Below are 22,275 nucleotides of genomic sequence, written 5' to 3' on the forward strand. Positions count from 1 at the left end.
GCTCAAACGGTGCGCTGTGTGTTTCTACAGGTCAAAAATAACCTCGTAAGTCTTCCCCTTTATGAGCTGAGACCTCAGACCTCTTTAGCAAATAACTACTTCCTTTACACCGTCCTCATAGTGTGTGTGTGTGTGTGTGTGTGTGTGTGTGTGTGTGTGTGTGTGTGTGTGTGTGTGTGTGTGTGTGTGTGTGTGTGTGTGTGTGTGTGTGTGTGTGTGTGTTTTAGCTTCTTCTTTTAAAGTCAGACTGTATCATTAAATCTCTCCTGCAGCTCTTCAGGATCCATCCTAATTGGATGTCTGTCAGTTTTGACAAGAGTAGCCGAGATTAAACGATTTAAGGCAAAGGCGGCCATTAAGTAGACGCAGTTGCTTGATATATCCAGAAGAGAAAGTGGCAGGCATACATAGAACACCCAAATGGTTTCTAATTGCTCAAAGATGAGGAGCATTTTATTCAAATAATTATTCCACTTTGGGCCCAAGTTTCGAGGTTAACAAGCATGGGTGAGATCGAATTATTGATGAGCGTTAAATTAAAGCACTTTTTTGCGTTCGTCATCCGCACCAATACTCTGCTCCTGTTGAGCAAACTTAATTGCGGTTGTAAGGTAAAATGCCAGCTGTATAGATGGTGACAGCTGATAAAAGGCCACATGAAGTATGGCTGCGCAATTAGGGCCGTTACGCGTCCGGTCCGGAGGAACAGGAGCCACTGGAAGCATATACTTCAAGCACATAAAGATAATAAAATAAAACGGTGATAATAAAATACATATTAAGCTATTTAGAGTTACAAAAATAGTAATACAAAAAACAAACAACAATCCACATTGAGTGAAGGAATCTCTCCCACGTCCTCGGCCAGTACACTCTGACGTGTTTCCATGCAAGGTGCTTAATAAGAACGACGTTTGGTTCCTCTGACGTGTGTATCATCCCGCTGACGGCACATGCCCCCTTATAAGCCTCAGTAAGTCACCCTGAGACCTCCACCAACGTTTCATTTCACTGTTCCTCGCGGTGCAAAGGGGGAAACAAGGCTCTTAAAAACATCCAACTGTTCTGCTCTCTTTTTTCAGACTCAGGTGCCCCAACACATGACTTTAGAAATACTTAAGGTAAGTTCTGCATGTGTTTTCTAAGCTTTGGTAATCTGTTTGACTGCGTTTATCATATTTTAGAGTATGATACATTATTTATTTGTGCAGGACCAAAGTGCAGGTCTTCATGTTGAGGGTCATTATCCACAATATCATTTGGATAAGGCTGTTTTGAACCTATGGGTGTTTATATTTTAATCGTGAATGCTGTGCGTAATTGGAATTGTACGTGCAAGTGTCCGGATAGAAGGACAAACAACGAAAAGAGAAAAAGGGTTTGATCAAAATGCGCAGCTAGAAGACAAACAGATTATTTTCAAAAATGTTCACATATTTGTTTGATTATTTTCTTTAAAATGTATATGAAATAACATTTAGGCATATTTGTGTGAATTAAAGGGAATGTATTTTAACTTAATTTTTCTTTGTTTGAAGGAATATAAATAGATTAATAGAGCAGCCAGGTTTGTTTTTTATACATTTTCACGTTACTTTTCTGAAAATGAAGAGTGAGATTCGACGCAAATTACCTGTTCTGAGTTTGGAGAGACATGCTTATAGCTTTCATGACCAATCGACCGCATTTAATCCATTAAATGAGCCAATTAAACATTTGTGGTGGCTAATTTTATTACAGCATTCCCGTTCAACAAGTCAATGCAGTTTTGAACATCTGATCCAACTACAACCAGCTGAAAATCTAAAATGTATCTTTATATTAAAAGAACCGACAACTAAAAATGGTGCAGAAGCTTAATCCCAATGTATTGTTCTTTATTTATTATTATTTTACTTACCTATGATACTTTGTTATCCGTTTGGCAGCAGGTCTCCATGCCCTCCCGTTCCTAGCGGCATACCGGTGCGAAAATGACCATCCATGTAGAGGGGCTTGTGGCTATCGCGATCTTCTATCTACTGATCCTGGTTGTGGGCATCTGGGCGGCATGGAAGAACAAACACTCCGGGGAGGCGGAGGGGACCAACCGCAGCGAGACCATCATGGTGGGAGGGAGAGACATCGGATTATTTGTCGGTGGATTTACCATGACAGGTACAGTTTGTATGTAATGCTCAATAAAACTGTGATTTTATTAGCGATGTTTCTTTAAAAAAGGCTTTAAAGTTTATGTTGTGGCAAACTCACAACAGGAAATAATTAAACAGAGGAATAAAAAAAACACACACACAGATATAGTTGATCAATTATCATTTCGTTGTACAACAATCAATAATAATAAAGCAAACATTACCTTTGCTCTCAAGCAGTGATAGTAGGCCTAATGCTCCAACAAAGTAGAAGTTTCACACAGCCTATATAGGTTTCTAAATTACACGAACATTTCCCCTGCATGTTTAGCACACGAACATCATGTTTTCCATATGGACGCACCAACATCAGAGCAACATGTTCCAGATGTCGAAAGGTTATTGTCTCATGACGTCTTTAGGAGTCTTGCAGGATATGAATTTCCCAATTAACAAAACATATCCTACGTTTGCACATGAATGCACACACTTTTCTTTACATGAATTAACACACGAACCTCTATAATGATGAATCTAATCAGCCTCTTTATACTTCCTCTCACATTGGGTCAGTTTTACTTAACGTGGGTACATCTGCTGATAATTGCAAAGACCATTGATAATTGACTTATGGGCCTCTTCTAAATCTGGAAACTGTAATTCAATAACATACAGTCATTATAGTTATATTGAGAAGGTCCAAGACTTCACATAACATTTGCACTGTAAACTCTGTAGACAAGTGTATTCTTTCCTTTTTTTGTACGCGTAAATAATCAGATGTTTTTTGCTGAACAGAGTTGTTTGAGTATTTTTGTTTTACAAAGTGGGTAGGTAATTTTGGAGAAACCAGCTCGAGTGCGCTAGAATTTGAAAATACACAGCCGGAAAAAATCTGCCACTTCCTTACAGAGCCCCTCCTCCAAAACACACGAACGCGCACATGACCAATGAGGGCACGAGATAAATTTGTGCACAGACGGAAGGCTAACAGGCAGGTAGGCAATCCAGTTATTTTAGCCAGGCCGGTTAAAATGATTGGTGCGTTTTACAGTACTTCGGCTTCCACAGATGACATTTTTTAATGGATTTTTTGTCAAAGCACTTAAGATATTCATTGCTATCGGGATGTTAAGAGTATTCTATGGAATATAACAAAAAGTGTATCTCGAGCCGGTTTCTCAAACTTACCTACCCCACCTTTAAATAAATGGCAAATAAACTCTGTAGGACTCTGTCATACATTTTTGTAAGAACTTCTCAGATGTCTCTACTTCTACTAAAATGGACAAGTTAATTGTTATTTTAAATCTGCTTTTTCTCCACTGACATGTTTCTTATGTACGATTTTCCAGCGACCTGGGTTGGAGGAGGATATATAAATGGCACAGCTGAGTATGTGTATCTACCTGATTATGGCTTGGCTTGGGCACAAGCTCCCTTTGGATATGCCCTCAGCCTTGTTGTGGGTGAGTTGTTAAATCACTATAAAAACACATGTTTAATATTACTTGTGTTCAGGCGTATAACAATAGATTTGTGTTAGTTGTTTCTACGTTAACTTACCTACTGACTACTGTACATACCTGATTGAAATTATTGAGGTGTTATACTGTAAAACCGTCACTGGTACCATTCATCCTTATAAGAGGGCTAACTCTAACTCCCCTTGTTAAATCCTAAACCTGGTGTTCACTGTAGATTATCAGCTTCTTTTTTGTTTCATTATTAGTTTTGACAATTTTAACAGATGAATTAAAAGAAACTTTGCAAAATTAATCCATTTGAATATACATGAGGGCAAACTTGAGTACAAGAGGCAGTTTAATCTAGAGTTAGTTATGGCCTGTGGATGGCTGGTACCTTCTAATGTGTCCACTCTTTGTCTCAGGTGGCCTTTTTTTTGCTAAGCCCATGCGCTCAAGAGGTTACGTCACCATGTTGGACCCCTTCCAGCAGATATATGGGAAACGTATGGGTGGACTCCTCTTCATACCTGCACTCATGGGAGAGATCTTCTGGTCTGCTGCCATCTTATCTGCCCTTGGTAAGTTTCTGTCAACAATATACAAAGTTTTTTATAGTGGGATCATATGATTAAAGTGAGTATTGTGTTGCAGTGACCATAATACCCGTTTTCTCATGACCATAGGTGCCACTCTGAGTGTCATTGTGGACATCAACATCAAGATGTCAGTGGTTATCTCAGCTCTCATTGCAATCTTTTACACCCTGGTTGGAGGACTTTACTCTGTGGCCTACACTGACGTGGTGCAGCTCATCTGTATCTTTATCGGCCTGGTAGGTTTATGTTGAGCAGTAGTAAGAGTATTGATTGCCAATAGTGTCATTAGATTTGGTTCTTGATTAGATTTGTTACATTTCTTGCACAACATATACTTTGACCTTGACCTTAAACATGCTAAAACATTCGAACTAATTTTCACATATGAAAGGTGCAAAGTGTGACAAAAATGAATTTGTGACAAATTCTCCTGAAGTTATTTTACCATTTTGCTTATAGGCATTTGGTGTTTATTGCTGTGCTTGTTTCTGGTTGTCTGCAGTGGATCAGTGTCCCTTTTGCTTTGACCAACCCCGCGGTGTCAGACATCACCGTTACTGCGGTGAAGCAGGTGTACCAGTCTCCTTGGAGAGGCAGCATCGGCAAGAATGACACCTGGGTCTGGATCGACAACTTCTGCCTCCTGGTACAGTCACCGGTTATTCACCTCTCAATTGTATAACCATTAATTGGTCTACTTACTAACTAACTAACTAACTAAATACCATCAAGTTGAGTAGACAGTCAGAGAATGAATCAGTCATTAAAAATTGAATATACTCCAGCTCTTTTCAAAATCAGTGGTTTCTTATGAAGAGGAATTGCATGCCCTCCTGTTAAATGTGTTTTAAAAAGTGTTTACTTTCCAGATTAAGAGTCTAAGGCTAAGTCCCAGTGAGGCACATTTATGAGTTTGGGCTATAAAGCCAAAAGAGAACTAAAGTTATGCGAGTGTTATTCACTGGTCTCTAAATGTGCTACAGATGCTTGGAGGAATACCCTGGCAGGTGTATTTCCAGAGGGTCCTGTCGGCCTCCTCGGCCACCTACGCCCAGGTCCTCTCCTTCCTGGCTGCTTTCGGGTGCCTGGTCATGGCCGTGCCCTCCGTTCTCATCGGGGCCATTGGGGCCTCCACAGGTTAGAGAGCACACAGTCTGTGTTTGTGGTTGTTTTGGGGGGGGGATGCTCTGGGTGGGTACATGTTGCCCTTAGATCTAAAAAGAGCCTGGTAAATAGCAGCTGGTGCACCTCATCCATAATGAAGCAAGAATCCATTTAATAACCACACTGGCTGTGTAAATATTACATTAGAGGGAGGCAAGGGACCAAATTAGTGGTTTGATCTCCAGATTTCCAGGCGTAGGATTTCTCAGTGAACACCAGGATATACAACTTTATTTTGTCTCGTTTTATCATGAAATTAATAATCACAAGCAAACATTACAGAATCAAAATGACACAGGTTCAACATTGCTTGAACAAGTTCAACATTGCTTATATGTATTTCCAGTAAACAGTTGTTTTCTTGAGATTGATACTATTCTAAAACTGATTTCATGAGCATTAACATTGAAAAAAATAAAATAGAAACTAAGTGAAAAATAAATATTGCAATGCTAATAGTTGTGCATGTTTTGTAGCAATTGTCTGTTTTAAAATATGATGAGTAATCTAAGGCTTACATTGTATTTTACATAATAGTTAATAGAATTTCCGAAAAATTTGAGAAGTTGGTTTCTCTGGAGGCGAGATTAATATTATCTCACATTACATGTATACTAGGCACACTGGATATGTCATGTGATCTCTCTGTTGCTCAGACTGGAACCAGACGAGTTATGGGGCCATCGCTCCTAAAGATAGGGACCAAGCCGACATGATTCTACCCATCGTGCTCCAACATCTTTGCCCTCCATTCGTCTCTTTCTTCGGACTTGGTGCAGTGTCTGCAGCTGTCATGTCCTCCGCAGACTCATCCATCCTTTCAGCAAGCTCCATGTTTGCCAGGAACATCTACCAACTTGCTTTCAGACAGTCCGTAAGTACCTGTGTTTTCCCTGAAGTCATCTGAAGTTTTCTGTCAGAGTTTATACAGAACCCATGTTTCTTTGACTGTCCTGCACATGTCACAATCCTTTCTTCACTGTTCTCTACCTCCTTAGGCCTCTGACCGTGAGATCGTATGGGTGATGCGCATTACTATCTTTGTATTCGGTGGCCTTGCTACATTGATGGCACTTGTGACCGGGACAGTTTACGGGCTGTGGTACCTGAGCTCAGATCTGGTTTACGTCATCATCTTCCCCCAGCTGATCAGCGTGCTCTTTGTCAAAGGCACCAATACGTACGGCTCTGTGGCTGCCTACCTGTTCGGCATGCTGCTGCGTATAGGTGGAGGTGAGCCCTACCTGCGGATGCCCCCTTTCATTTATTACCCTGGATGGACCACTGAGCAGAGGATACACCACATGACTGGAGAGATGGAGGATGTGGTTGTCCAGAAGTTCCCCTTTAAGACCGTCTCCATGTTGGCCTCCTTTCTGGGTAACGTTGCTGTCTCCTACCTGGCAAAGTACCTGTTTGAGAGCGGCAAGATTTCACACAAATACGACTTCCTGGATGCAGTGGTGTCCAAGGACAGTGGAGAGATTATGGATAAGACGACGCTTGTGACCCGTGGAAACAACATTGGGCTGTCTGAGATGGCGCCCGTCAAACCGCGGCTGAGCGTGACCTTGGCGGCGGCCTTCAAACGGCGAGACACACTGGCGGCTGAAACAGTGGAGGAGGAGGATGAGTCCAGCCCTGATTCCTCCCACCATGATGAATAATGACAATCTCAGGATGTTATTTAAAAAAGAAAAAAACTTGAGAGTGAACTGTCTAAGAACTGGTTACTCTGTCTGACCTTCCAAAAAGAAAAAGGACGAGCAAACATCCGCCCTTGGGACTACAGAAGTACCACAACCAGCATGTGGTGATACCAGCCACATGGCGGATGTATAAAGTAGCAGCCTGCTAATGTCAGGACATGAAGTTCTCTTTCTGTGAAATACATCAAGCATTCACTCATATAGTACTTAGATAGTAGGATGTACAGCATCCATTTTTATTGGTCTATTTAAAGAAAACTGTCTTAATTTAAATTATTTTCTTCCTTATTTATCACTAAGAAAAAAGCAGATCAAACTGGAGGAGACGTGAGTGCAGATAGAGATGCTGCATGCAGTTTCTACAGAGCAGAAGTAGTGCAATATTTGATGAGGTAGGAAATGGCAAGTATTTAACAAGAAGCAAGTGATGGCACAAGCATAGTTGGAAGGTGGAGGGTTTACTGTATGTACCACATCAATAAAAGCAATAACACATACACATAGTTTGAACGCCTGTTCAAAATAGGATTGTGAGAGTGGAAGTAAAAAAGGAAAAGGAAAACAAAAGTTAGAATAACCGGATTGTATAGCATTAATGCCATATCAAGCCACTGAAATTATGTTATGTGCAGCAAAGATTTGTATTAATGAAATGATTGTGTTTTGATTCGGGAATCAACTCACACGTAAATATTAACCAACACCCTCAACTCATTAAGTTTGATGCAGTTTTGACAGGCTTATTCACAAAAACTGGTAAACACACGATGACTGTGAATCAGAAAAGAAACAATCATTGTATTAAGCTAAGTAGAAAATATACAAGTAGTAAGAGTAGTTGACTTGAAGCATTAGCTGATATTCTCTTTAATGTCAGGTGTAGATTTTATTCATAACTATCAGTGTAAATTAGTGTTTAAAATGATCTTATATTAAGCTGCCTTAATGAAGCTCGTAAAAACAGAACATTGAATTCCCACAGTTCTGACTGGACTCTGGCTCTGAACAAAGACTTGAATATGAATGTAACCTCTAAGATAAGATAAGATGGTACTTTATTGATCCCAATTTGGGAAATTGTTTTTGTTGCAGCAGCATAAAAAGATCTCAATATATCGAGTAGTGAACTTCTACTGCTGTTTGTGTATGTTTTTGTTTGTGATTTTGCAAAGTCAAGCAGTAGCTATTGTAAACAATGTGGCGGCAGGTCCTGCTTCACGTATATATTCAGCAGTGTACAGAATATTTTCAATGTGAAGTGTATGTTTGTATAAATATGGAGAATAATACATACATAGATAACAAATGATGCTGTTTAAAAATGTTCATATAAGATAGAAAGGATGCTGTCTAAATGTTTATTTATTTTTGATGTCATAAAAGATGAAACAATAAAAAAAGAACAAAATATTTCAGGAAAATATATAAATTCTACTTTTGGAAGATAAAATTGGTATGACACATTTCTTCTGAATACTGGAGTCATTATGTTAACTATTTTATTTTTAAATTAAATTATTATTTATTAAAATGATGTTTCTTAGCTGTTTATTATTGGTGATGCTGAAACATGAAAAACATCGCGGACGAGAATGTGAGGCATGGGATGACTTTGAACAAAGCTATGTTGACTTGTGTTTAACCAATCATTTTTACTGTTGGATTGTCGTATGTTTTTAAACTTAACTTTAAAGTTACAATTATCTTGAGAGAAAGAGCAATTATCAGATTTTGCTGTCCTAGTCTGTAATTATTTTGTGACCCCTCAGATTTATTTTACGGCCCTGTTAGAGGGTCCTTGTTTAAAAGGGATATATTTTTCCATATTTTATTGTTAAGCTTAAAATATTGTATCTCAAGCTTCAGACTTTCATCTGTCTGTTATTGTAAAACATGTATGTAGGCTTTATGCATTTATTAGGTTAACATCTTTCTTTAGAAAAAGGTTATTGCATTTGCAGGCGGCCCCAGCTCTTCTTGTCTGTCGGGCCCTTCAGCTAGCTGGATGGTAGACGGACAATGAGAACATGTCCGAAAACGTGACTGAAATTACAATCGCTTGGCTTGCATCTTTGTTCCTCTCCACGGCCACAGTGAAAGACGGCATCTTAAAATAGCTCTGCTCTCTGGTTATTTACATTACCTTAAGTGCTGTACTCTCCCGTCTGGGACTCGGGGAGGAGCCATGCGGCGGTGGGTGGGGCAGGAAAGGCAGGAAAGATGGACTTGGGCAGGGTGGTTAGAAGGGTTGTAGTTTACTGGCAGCCGTTACCATAAAATCCACCAACGGATGCGCAGGAATGACGCAGGTGCCCCACCCATCCACCGCACCTCCTCCCTCCATCAGTGGTGTCCTTTGTGACGTCCTTGAGAACTAAGAGCAATCCCGTAAAAAGAGCAGAGGGTGGAGGAAGGGAGAGTGTCCCATCTCCATTCACAGAAAGTGCCTCAGAGAGCACTCATGATAATTAACAATTATGAAGGAAAACGGTCGCTTGTCCAAAAGTCAATCCATTTATTCAAGACTTTGCGGGTGAGGGGGAGAACGTTGGGGGATGGCGTTTCCTTTCTTCTTGAGAGCATTTGGATGTGAACCAAAACAGATCGTGTATAACTGGATATATTTAGAACGTCCTATGATGTCTTTCCAGGAGTCATTGATAATGCCAGTGAACACTTTTGTTCTGCATGTTCAAATTATTTGGGCCTTTGTGTTTGTCTGTTCTTCCACCAAAGCTAATATTTACTTTATTTTAACAGTAAGAACTCCAGATTATGTCATTTTACTTTCATATTTATTAAATTAAAGTTAAGTCAACTGGTTAAAGACCATGAAAGTTATCCCTTCAAACCTCTCGCACATATTTTTGGGTATTCTTGGACAGGTGGAATATTGTTTATTATATTATGTACTTATCAGAAAGGAGAACCAGCAGACTTTAACTCTGGCTGATGGAATCTGAAAATGAACCTTTTTTATTTCACTAACTTTTTATCTGCTAAAGCTGTCTACCTTCTATTCCCAGACTTTCCTCAGAAGGTAAAAAGGAATTCTTGGAATCAAGATCCCATTTGAGCACTTTCCTCTACGAGGACATGACGAGATGAGATTAAAGAGCAGACCTTGCATTCAGATAATCAGCATGCTGGAGTCAGGCTACCTTCAGAGAGAGGACTTGAAGCAAGGAGACTGTCCAGGTATCACACTGGCTGCTGATTTGTAATCTGAAATATTTTTGTTTAACTCAGACCCACATTTGCCCTTTTCCAGCCTGAGCACCTGTGGTAAATCTAGCTAATTACAACTATCAGACTAGGCTACCACGTTACATGAATGAGGTCAACATAATAGCATCAACACAAATAATTTAATTGCAACAATGCCTGAAATATTAGCATTAACTCAACAACATTTTCATTTAAGGACTACACAGTAGAACAATAAACATTCCCCAAAATATCAAAGTCGAAAATGTAGTTTTAGTTTAAAAGGGCACTCCACCAATTGAAGACGTGACGCTCAGTTTACTAATCATAAAAACAGTTGAATAATTCCTGCAATATAAACTGGGCGTATGCAGTATGCAAAATGGAAATGTACCTGGCAGGGACTGCTCATGAAAGACACTATTTAATCACATTAAGACAGTTTAAGTATCCTACAATTTTGGAGAATGACTCATACTAGCAGACACAAAAAATCTAAATCCCTCTACCTCTCCTGTTCCCATTTTTTCCTTTCTTTATGGGGCCTTAAGCTACCACATCGTCACAAAATCCTGCTTATATATGCAGAGAAAATGTTCTACGTCAGCAGATCCAAACATCCGTCATTCGGCACTTTGAGGGTCAAACATCAAAATTAATGAACAATATCTTTAACTCGTGTTTTAAGTTGAGGGGGTGCTTTCAATGTATTATTGTAAGTACAGAAACAGTAAAAAATGTGTGATTTGAAAAGGATGTAGAGCATCGAACATGGTTTCCTAATCAGATTGTCTCTTCTCCAGAAATCGTGACACACGGCAGCTCATATCTCATCTGGCTGAGGCACCATCACATTGGCGGGGCCACTATTTATGTCCCTCTTAAGTAATGTCCCCTGTAATGTAATTGCAAGGCATCTAATTGAAACATCGGAGGAGAGGGAAGGATGCAGAAGAAGAAGAATTGATGTAGGTTTCAATCGGATATATGATAAGTGTGTGGTAAATATAGAAGAAAAATATTTGGCACAGACATCATGTCATGTCTAATTGTTTCCCACATATCTCTCCGTCTCTTCCATTAGTCCCTCCAAGCAACTGAGGAGCATCTTTCGCAAAATGAATGTAGCGACTGCTCTAATTCAATCAGCCCGAGACTTAATTATAGGACCAGCCTTGTTTTGCTCGGGACGGCTGCAGGTAGAACCGTCTGGAGCTCACCGAGAGGAAGAGGCGACTGCTCCTCCAACCGCAAACCCCTCTGAGTCTAAATGAGTCCGAGCCATGAATTAGCTTCTCTCATTGGGAATTAGAGCTGTGACTAAAACAGGTACTCAGATCCTCCGTGTTGTTCATTACATAGGTATGCTGCAGAATGGGAAGAAGTTTTTACAAGTGGTGGAGAGCCATTAGGTTCATGGACGCATGGAGAGTCAGTGGTGCAGGGAATGAGACACAAAAAATATATTTTGCATTAGAAGTTCGATTTCATAAGGGGCTATAGATATGTATTTGCTCAAATATATTTCTGCAAGAGTTTCACCTTGTTTCATATTACGCTCTAAGCCTTGCCAAATACTGTAACTCACATTTTCAGAAGCAGGCAGTGGAGGAATTTCAAAGTAAAACAATTAATTTCCTTTTGATACCTGTCAAAATGTTGCAATATCTTGTTAGCTGTTAGTGTCAAGTCAATTAGGGTTCACAAAAAATTGCTTTACATTTTTACAATGTGATTGTACAATTGATCACTAACTTACACATTATTATAATGTCAATGGCTTGATTTCTTAAACCCAAATGTTATGGTTGAATCCGAACAGAGAAGATGAATTGATGCAGTTACAACTATAATATTGTTGTATTAATGTAGGATTTACTGTAAAAAGGTCAACTCTAGACTGTTTTAACCATATTAACAATAATAAAACATATTTGATTAACAAAATGAACACATATTATTTATGGGAATCAGTTACTTCCTTACAAAATAATTTAATTATGAAAATCTTATTGTTAAAATGTGGTATTAAACATGCAAACAGTTCACATACGGATGCTTTCAATTGTGTGCTAGGTGACATTTCAAGGCCAAATCAAGAAATGTTGCATATTGTTTTGAAAATTGAGCCAAAGCAACTGTAACAGATGCATGTGAACATGTATACAGACTTGTCATATGAAGGCTGTCCTCCCGTACATCATGTCCCCCTTCAGCCCTTCTCTTTTCTAAAGACAGCGAGAAAGGGGTGGCTGGATGGACGGTCAATTTCCCATCCCATAGAAAGTCAGTGGGGAGAATAATGTAACATCTAAACACACTCACTCACCCACACACTCACTCACACGCACACACACACACACACACACACACACACACACACACACACGCACGCACGCACGCACGCACGCACGCACGCACGCACGCACGCACGCACGCACGCACGCACGCACGCACGCACGCACGCACGCACGCACACACACACACACACACACACACACACACACACACACACACACACACACACACACCAAACCACACATTAGGAATTAGAGCTGTGACTAAAACAGGTACTCAGATCCTCCGTGTTGTTCATTACATAGGTATGCTGCAGAATGGGAAGAAGTTTTTACAAGTGGTGGAGAGCCATTAGGTTCATGGACGCATGGAGAGTCAGTGGTGCAGGGAATGAGACACAAAAAATATATTTTGCATTAGAAGTTCGATTTCATAAGGGGCTATAGATATGTATTTGCTCAAATATATTTCTGCAAGAGTTTCACCTTGTTTCATATTACGCTCTAAGCCTTGCCAAATACTGTAACTCACATTTTCAGAAGCAGGCAGTGGAGGAATTTCAAAGTAAAACAATTAATTTCCTTTTGATACCTGTCAAAATGTTGCAATATCTTGTTAGCTGTTAGTGTCAAGTCAATTAGGGTTCACAAAAAATTGCTTTACATTTTTACAATGTGATTGTACAATTGATCACTAACTTACACATTATTATAATGTCAATGGCTTGATTTCTTAAACCCAAATGTTATGGTTGAATCCGAACAGAGAAGATGAATTGATGCAGTTACAACTATAATATTGTTGTATTAATGTAGGATTTACTGTAAAAAGGTCAACTCTAGACTGTTTTAACCATATTAACAATAATAAAACATATTTGATTAACAAAATGAACACATATCATTTATGGGAATCAGTTACTTCCTTACAAAATAATTTAATTATGAAAATCTTATTGTTAAAATGTGGTATTAAACATGCAAACAGTTCACATACGGATGCTTTCAATTGTGTGCTAGGTGACATTTCAAGGCCAAATCAAGAAATGTTGCATATTGTTTTGAAAATTGAGCCAAAGCAACTGTAACAGATGCATGTGAACATGTATACAGACTTGTCATATGAAGGCTGTCCTCCCGTACATCATGTCCCCCTTCAGCCCTTCTCTTTTCTAAAGACAGCGAGAAAGGGGCGGCTGGATGGACGGTCAATTTCCCTTCCCATAGAAAGTCAGTGGGGAGAATAATGTAACATCTAAACACACTCACTCACCCACACACTCACACGCACACACACACACACACAGACACACACACGCACGCACGCACGCACGCACGCACGCACGCACGCACGCACGCACACACACACACACACACACACACACACACACACACACACACACACACACACACACACACACACACACACACCAAACCACACATTAGCCCCAGGGGACTAGAACGAAGACGTTGAGGGAGGGAGGGTGCATGGGACCCACGTGAACTATTCACATGCACACAAGGGCCCTCGTGGTGGTGAAGGGTGGGGGGTTCATGACACAAAGACACAGAGGGAAGATGTGAACAGACTGTTTGTATGTCATGCAATTATTGCAGTAACTTGGCCTTAAGGTTTGGAAGAAAGAGAAATCGAGATATGTTTTATTGTAAGTCCATCACATTGGGGATTTGGTTTCAGATTTTGGTTTCGACAGTGTAACATTGATTTGTTGTAGGTTTAATGTAGGAGGTTCAGCGTTAAGGGACTGTAATGGTGAAGCACAAGAGAAGAAACAAAGGACAAAGACAGGAAGAAAATGTGAGGACAGTTGTCGTACCTCTTAGCTCATCACGACGCACATCCAGCCTCGAGCCCCACCCTGTGTGTTTGAACATCTTGAGTATCACGATCAGTGCCCTGGCTAAGTCTGAGCCAGAGGATCCATTAGAGCTGATTGAAGAGCAAAAGGGTGCAGACGTAACCCTGAGAGAAGGTGACAAGAAACCACACGCACACACACGCACACACACATACCCACATGTGTGTGTGCGTGCATGCGTGCGTGCGTGCGTGCGTGTGTGTGTGTGTGTGTGTGTGTGTGTGTGTGTGTGTGTGTGTGTGTGTGTGTGTGTGTGTGTGTGTGTGTGTGTGTGTTGTGTATGTTTGTGTGTGTGTGTGTTTGTGTGGTCCCCATGAAATCAATTATTACATTTTAGAGTTATAACTTGGTTTGACGTTTGGTTTAGGTTACTCTCCATAAATGTAAGTCAATGTTATGACCTCTAAAATGGCAGACACACAACTTTATGATTTATGAATCTGCTAGTCGTAATACTGACCCTAGATGAGAAAAGCAACTGTAAATGTATCTGAACTGAGCAGCTCTGCAAAACCTGTCAAGATTGGTTGAACAATATTTAGAAGTTTTGCTAGATTCTAGTGGCATAGTGTGTGTATGTGTGTGTGTGTATGTGTGTGTGTGTGTGTGTGTGTGTGTGTGTGTGTGTGTGTGTGTGTGTGTGTGCGTGCGTGCGTGCGTGCGTGCGTGCGTGCGTGCGTGCGTGCGTGCGTGCGTGTAAACTAAATGGACATCTAAATATAGAAGGAAAAATGCCTAGGTGTTACTAATAACATAAGTGATGGCTCTGCATAGACCCTGGAACTGCCACCCCCCATCATTGCTTTCATTCTTTATAGCTGGGTTTAAAATGTGTTCTGTGAAAAAGGTTTATAAGCTCCATGTGTTATGTTCTATGTTCTTTTCAATTTGTTTTGCTGTATGGTCTTTCATTTATTTTATTTTGCGATCAGGGTGACTAATTCCTTTAAAAAAAAAAACACAATGTTAAGTGTGTATGATTTGGCAGCATCTAGTGTTGAGTTGCAGATTGCAGCCAACTGAAAACCCCTCCAACTCCCGGAACAACCCGGCTAGGACAGTTTGACAGAGGAGAGGGTTTAGTTCGATACAGTTGGAAAGATATTGATACATTTGAACTTGACGGATCGATACATCAAAAAACTAAACATTCTTGAATCACAAAAAAACGTATCTCAACAACCTTAATGGGGTAAACAACAAGCTACACCCTACACAGTAATTGTCATAAAAAACCCAATAATTTGAGCTGGGCCCAGGGACTAAGTGCAACAGTGAAAATACATAGTGCAAACATTTTCAATAATAACCCCGTCATGGGCTACAGTACCATGCTACCAACATCATTGTAGTCGTTAATGGTCTCCTGTTAGTTAAACTGCACCAACACGTTTGAAAAAATGAATTTGCTTTGTTTTGCTGAACATTTTTATTGAAAACATTTAATTACTTTTCCGTCTGTTATTCAGTGAAATGCTAGCAAAATCACTTCACACATTAATGTTCTCCCACTGGTTGTACATAATTTTTAAGAAACAAGCTTTTTCAAACATTTAAATAATTGTTTATTTTGGGAAACATTGAATAACTCCACTTTTATACATTCAAGTTCTACCAACACCACTTAGCACATTAACTGTCTCCTGTTTGTCAACAACACCAATTGGTTTGGAAAAATATGCTTTGCTTAATGTTGTTGAACATTTTTTATGTCTGTCATACAGTAACACGCTAGCAAAAATATATATTCCCACATTTATGGACTACCAGTGGTCAAACTACAACACTTAATTTGAAGAAATATGCTTTTAAATAATTGTAATTATGTATTCAATTTTTTTGAAATATTTAATAACTCCACTGTTAGACATTCAAGTGCTGCCAAAATCACCTAGCACATAAGTCTCCTGCGTTATACTACACTACTAAGTTAGGAGAAATGTGCTTTCCCTCATTTTTTGGTGAGTGTTTTGTGGAAAATATTCAATAACTTCTGAACTAGAGGGTTTTCTGTCTTTGGTTGTGTCAGAGAGGAGTAGTTTCACTGGAGAGGAGGTGAGAGGAGGTGAGAGAGGGGAGACAAACCATGGATGATGGGCCGGGTGCTTTAGAGAGCACAGAGACAGTGTTGAGGGGGTCCGGCTCCAGCACACTGCAGACTGACAGTGTTTGGCTGGGTGTCATATCAGGACGCAGCGTTATGTCACAGGCAGAAGGTCACATGATAGCTCACAGTCATAATACAGCATTTAACACACACAGAGACACACACACACACACACACACACACACACACACACACACACACACACACACACACACACACACACACACACACACACACACACACACACACACACACACACACACACACACACACACACACACACACACACACACACACACACACACACACCTACCAACACACAGCGTGCAAGTTCTGAAAAGTCACTGTAATCCAACATAACTTCCAAAATGTGTCCCCCCTTCAAACGTGTTATGCCTTAGCCTACATCAACATACAAACCATTCTATATACAAACCATTGAATCAGGATATAACATTTCATAATGTACACCTAAATAACCAAATCCAAATGATGAATGTCTAAGACTGTTATAGAGGGAATCTCAGAAGGATAATTAAACGAGTTGCAATATCTTAACCTTCATATTCGTTAAATTGCTGAAAAGCTACACTTTACAACTTCATCTGTCCAATTATCTGCAGCCAGAGTGAGAGAAATGTTAACCTTTAAGACCATAGCACAGATATGAGGTCCAGTCTGGACAGAGGACAACTGTTAGGTGTATATGCAGAGAAAGAGATTTGATCATTTATTTTATATTAACAAATGATCTGTTTTTTGGGAATCAAAATGGAAAACATTTCACAAGCCCATAAACAGTCATGGTGCCTTTATTATATACAGTGGTCAGTTTTACATTTGTTGGGACATTTATGAATAAGACTTTTTTAAAACTTTTTAATCAATTTATTTATTCGTTTGCATTGCCAGTCATCTTGAAGTTGGGCTTGGGATTGTACACAAGTAGTATCGTCACTCAAAAACAACCTGCTTCTTCATTAATTGTCCACTAGATGTCACTCTAATCTTACGTTTGAGATGTCTCGAGGAGAAACGCCAATAATCATTTTAATGTCTTTGATGGAGCTTGTAATGTCCTAATAAAAGGAAGACTTCATTTATTTGATGACACGATGGAACAATCATTGTTTGTATGTAATTGTTGTATATTTGGACCAAAATTATTCAACATAAAACATATACAAGTATTTTAGTGCTTAATTTGAGCTTCTTTGTTTTCACAGAGTTTATTAAAACATACATTATTCCTGGATTTGACAGAATACACAGATGTTTTAACTCAGTTTTGCTTCATCAAAAATATTTACCTTCATTTCAATGTTTTGTGTCTTATCTTTAAATGAACACCGTTTCCTTTCAGACCTTCAAAAACTCTGCAAGATGTATCCCATAATCATATTTATTGCACAACTGCACCAACAGGATTTTGACTGTAAGATTGTTATGGTTGTTTTCATATGCTGTATTATTTCTGGAGACTGCAGCTGTATCTCTAAATGTTTTTGTGTTGTTTCCAAAAATTCAGATAGATATTTAGCAACATTTTCTCTCAAAAGTAGCTGATGCTTTTTATGCATTAAACTAAATCATACATTTGATATAGCAGGCCAATTACTCAGATGATGAGCGATAGGGTCAGTGCCTCTCCTCAGCAGAAATACTGATGTGCTCTCTGAAATATGATACAGCCAACACTGCACTTCAAGAGTAAATGAAAGAGCTCTTTGGTGTTAAGCTAAAATCAATATTGGGTTAAGACTTGGATTTGAGGAAGAGTCTTTTAAGGGGATTGTGAAGACAGCACAGGTCCGTCAGACCAGCTTTATTTTACCCTTTAGGTCTTTGAGACATTGTGTGCACTGACCTTTGCCTGTTATTATATTAGTGCAGGGGTGTACACACAAAGACCCCAGACACAAATCTCCCCTCTCAGTTGTACAGGAGTGTTGGGTTCTTGCAATTTATCTTAGAAACAAAATAATGACTCCTAGCCAAGGACATGTTTTCAACATTGGTTATAACAATATAAATAACTTGAGCATTCCTTTGCTAAGAATGCAGTGTTCAAAAAAAGTTGGAGGGCAGAGGATTGAATCCCTGGGCGCCCAGAATACAACTGTTCCATGGCAAAATTGACAACATGATGTACCCTGTACAAAACATATCATGCATTAGGTCTCTTTGACCTCTGAGCACAGTTATTAGGCATGGACCCGAAAATAACTCTAACCTGACTTCTGCTACTCAGGATTATGTGATGTGATTGAAAGCAGAACAACTAAAGTACTAAATGCATAATGCAGTGAATGTTGTTTCCCAGGTCAAGAATGAACTTTAAACCTCATGTAATAAACAAAGTTTATGATGACTCCACTCATTATATGTGCCAGGTTTATGACACAGTGCTCTATGTAAATATAATGAACGGAGAGTTGTTTCATAAAGTCTTCTTCATAGTAACAGCTTCACTGCTTCTATAATTAACCAATTGCCTCTAAACAGACCACAGACTTTCTCTTTCTGCAGCCTGAAGGAATAATGTTCATGAACTTAAGTCACATGTCTTACTGTTTTGCACGCTGCTACAGAAAGACACAAGTTTCCTGTTACAGAGATAAACACATCCTTACTGGACTTATCATAAAGGGCATTACAGCAGGCAATGCAGATGTTAACCATCCATTATAGTGACGTAAGGCTACTACATTATAAACAGTTGTAATAATAAGTTAACTGAATAATATTCACATTATCAGGACAAATTAAGTCATAATGCATGTTTGCATCATAGCATACCTGGATTTTGTGTTCTTCTGTTAAAAAACACAATAATGAAACTCTGCTTTAACGTTTGGTAGTTGAAACTGTAACAGTGCATGTTTTAAGATGTGCATGTAAACATCTTGATACTGTATAATAGGCCAGCTGTTGGGACATTTAGTTAATACAACATATATTTCCTAGTGCATGGTATCAGTCTTCTCATCCAACTCTTGGAAAGACAATGTTGTTTTCTAAGAACATGTATATGTGTCACCCCAATGCATGCATGATGTCAAGGTTTTACAAGTGTGACGTTGAGTTTTCCAAAGGGCCCTCGAAGGCACCATTATGTTTTTGCAGAGCTTTCCAGTGAACAGTTAATGTCTCTGGTGGCCGTCCTTTTTTCCTTCTCCTCCCACACAGCCACACCAGTAAACACATTACTGTACAGTGAGTGACTCTTAGGCTGTCCGTCCGTGTTAGGGCTCTTACAGGGACACAACGAAAGAGAGATGGCTCAAACCGACAGCCAAAGTTCAACTTTCCCCGAGATAGTGGAGTTAAACGTGGGTGGGCAGGTGTATGTGACCCGTCTTGAAACTCTCACTGCGGTCCCCAACTCTCTGCTGTGGACCAAGTTCACCCAGAGCTCCCCGGGAGACCTGCCTAAAGACGGAAAGGGCCGCTTCTTCTTCGACCGGGACGGCTTTCTCTTCCGCTACATTTTGGACTACATGCGGGACTCTGAGCTTTTCTTGCCCGAATTTTTCAAAGAGAGGAGACGACTGCAAAAAGAAGCGGAATTCTTCCAGTTACCGGAGCTCTCGAAGCGACTGGCATCGGGCAGCAAAGACAGCTTGTTCACGGAGGACAGCGGGGAGCCGGAGGAGGCTGAGCTCAGCTCCCCGGTCACCTCCTCCTCCTCCTCGGGCACTACGCTGCGCTCTCCTGGGGCCAGCGCCGGCTACATCACCATTGGGTACAGAGGCAGCTACACTATCGGGAGGGACATCCAGGCAGACGCTAAGTTCCGCAGGGTTGCCAGAATTACCGTGTGCAGCAAGATATCTCTGGCTAAAGAGGTTTTTGGAGAAACCCTGAATGAGAGCCGTGACCCGGACCGCCCTGCTGACAAATACACCGCCAGGTATTACCTCAAGTATAACTTTCTGGAGCAGGCGTTTGACCGGCTGGCAGAGGCCGGTTTCCACATGGTGGCCTGTAACTCCACCGGGACCTGCTCATACGGCAGCAACGACCCGGGGGAAGACAAACTGTGGACCAGTTACACCGAGTATGTTTTCTCCCGATGAAGTGACTGAGACTGATGTCTGCCTACATTCCTGCTCACGATCTCAGTTAACAACTGGAGCAATATTAGTTACAATAGTTGTTTCTTTAAAGTTTCATTAACATCCCAAATTGGCATTTCCAGCGTTCATTGTGTTTTTGTAACTGTGAACCAGCCCGAGTTAAACTTTTCTGCTATTTTCTCCTCTGTTCTGCAAGAGGAGCACACTCCACTATGAAACCTAAATGTCATTGCTAACTAAGTGAGGAGTAATAATAGGCAAACCTACTTTTATATGTCATTGACTGGTCGAGTTGGCCTATTAGCCTTTTTGGCTTTCACAGAGACTGCTTTGTTCTTATCTAATGACATGTTTACTCAAGGTGGCAGAAATGTAAGAAGCTGGTTTCTTTTGATCCCCACTGAACTATACTTGCATTGTCATGTTGTAGTGGAGAGGCTGTTGGAACACCGAACACTAGGAATGTTCTTGAAATAGCCTAATGTTTAACTAAAGTCCGGAGTCTTTAATGTTGGGATTGATGGATAAGAACAACATGTGCTTCTTTAATATTCTACCTTAACATACTATTACTTTTTTTGTATTATCAACCACACTTGTGGTATCACTGTTTTCAAGATGCTTCAGTGTTATGTTCCATCTATGAGCTGTTGTCATCGTTTTTCTTTCTAGGTATAAAGCTATAGCAAATAAAGTGTGACATCGTAAAAGTATTCATCTCCTTGAATTCACTGTGTAGTCTGAATATTTTCTTTCCTTATCACTATGAAAAGCATTTTAGAAGTTGATGAGATTAGAAAATTGTATTTGGACATTGTGATCATAGGATTTCCCTCCAACATTCATTACATTACATTTTATTTAGCTGATACTTTTATCCAAAGCAATTTACAATAAGTACAAGAACCATAAAGATTGAAAGTCGGAACAACAAAGAAAGTGCAAATATTTCACTTCAAACAAGATCATACCATAGTAAATGCTGGTGAATTAGTTAAAAGAAATAGACGTTAAGAACCACACCACGGGAAACGATGACAAACTGACAAAGAACACAAGGGAAAGCAAGACTAAATACACACAAGGGCAGGGGCGGATCTAGACACATATTCATGGGCTGGCAGGAGAATTTGAGGGGTGGCATCCCCTGGCAGAAGTATATTCTGATTTAATCGCAGTCATATCAATCAATGTTAACTTGGAAAGCCACAATATTGATATTTTAACTCAATAACATTAGGTGACATTATTGTGGCACATCAGTAAAGCCTTTAATATAAATATATAAGGTGGCACACGTAATTTAATGAATTTTAACTGAATGAGTTGGTTTAACTCTTAGACCAGCAGGGGTACCAAATATGCAGACTGCTGCAATAAATACATTAATGAACTGTCTCATCAATGTGTGTCTTTATGAATATGATAATATTAACAATCATATTATTCCTATCAGCTGTCAATCACAGTTATGATTCACATCTTCAGTGTTATTATTAAATAAACTATATTTTTTGGAGGAGTTAATGATGAACGTTCCTCAAGATGCTTGCTCACCCTCCTTCAAATTTGAAAGACCAGTAATTACTATCATAATTCAAAATAATCAAAGGAGCAGTTCAGCGCCCCACAACT

General features: G+C 39.7%; 2 protein-coding genes across 6 annotated transcripts; both read left to right on the forward strand.

Annotated features, from left to right (window-relative positions):
- The first annotated feature begins 1,000 nt into the window (after positions 1-1,000).
- Positions 1,001-8,531, forward strand: slc5a7a (solute carrier family 5 member 7a). 5 transcript variants are annotated; one of them, XM_079667017.1, is made up of 9 exons: positions 1,001-1,121; positions 1,932-2,157; positions 3,488-3,601; positions 4,024-4,179; positions 4,285-4,433; positions 4,700-4,843; positions 5,181-5,334; positions 6,018-6,235; positions 6,360-8,531. In XM_079667017.1, the coding sequence occupies exons 2-9, from the start codon at positions 1,974-1,976 to the stop codon at positions 7,026-7,028; spliced, it is 1,788 nt and encodes a 595-aa protein (XP_079523143.1). In that variant the 5' UTR covers positions 1,001-1,121; positions 1,932-1,973; the 3' UTR covers positions 7,029-8,531. The 5 variants fall into 5 exon arrangements, with proteins under 5 accessions (XP_079523143.1, XP_079523142.1, XP_079523145.1 ...); XM_079667016.1 differs by having other exon boundaries at positions 1,012-1,121; positions 1,929-2,157; XM_079667019.1 differs by lacking the exons at positions 1,001-1,121; positions 1,932-2,157 and adding an exon at positions 3,046-3,130.
- An 11,163-nt stretch (positions 8,532-19,694) lies between these two features.
- LOC307030256 (BTB/POZ domain-containing protein KCTD12-like) lies at positions 19,695-21,367 on the forward strand. Its single transcript, XM_079666588.1, has one exon. The coding sequence runs from the start codon at positions 19,840-19,842 to the stop codon at positions 20,638-20,640; it is 801 nt and encodes a 266-aa protein (XP_079522714.1). The 5' UTR covers positions 19,695-19,839; the 3' UTR covers positions 20,641-21,367.
- The last annotated feature ends 908 nt before the right edge of the window (positions 21,368-22,275 follow it).

The sequence above is a fragment of the Notothenia rossii genome (assembly GCF_949606895.1).
Source record: "Notothenia rossii genome assembly, chromosome: 2".
Classification (NCBI taxonomy): domain Eukaryota; kingdom Metazoa; phylum Chordata; class Actinopteri; order Perciformes; family Nototheniidae; genus Notothenia; species Notothenia rossii.

Coding starts and splice junctions, on each gene's coding strand:
- slc5a7a (XM_079667017.1), top strand. CDS start 1,974: ATGACCATCCATGTAGAGGGGCTTGTGGCTATCGCGATCTTCTATCTA. Junction 3,602..4,023: donor TGCCCTCAGCCTTGTTGTGG/GTGAGTTGTTAA, acceptor TCTTTGTCTCAG/GTGGCCTTTTTTTTGCTAAG. Junction 4,434..4,699: donor TCTGTATCTTTATCGGCCTG/GTAGGTTTATGT, acceptor GGTTGTCTGCAG/TGGATCAGTGTCCCTTTTGC.
- LOC307030256 (XM_079666588.1), top strand. CDS start 19,840: ATGGCTCAAACCGACAGCCAAAGTTCAACTTTCCCCGAGATAGTGGAG.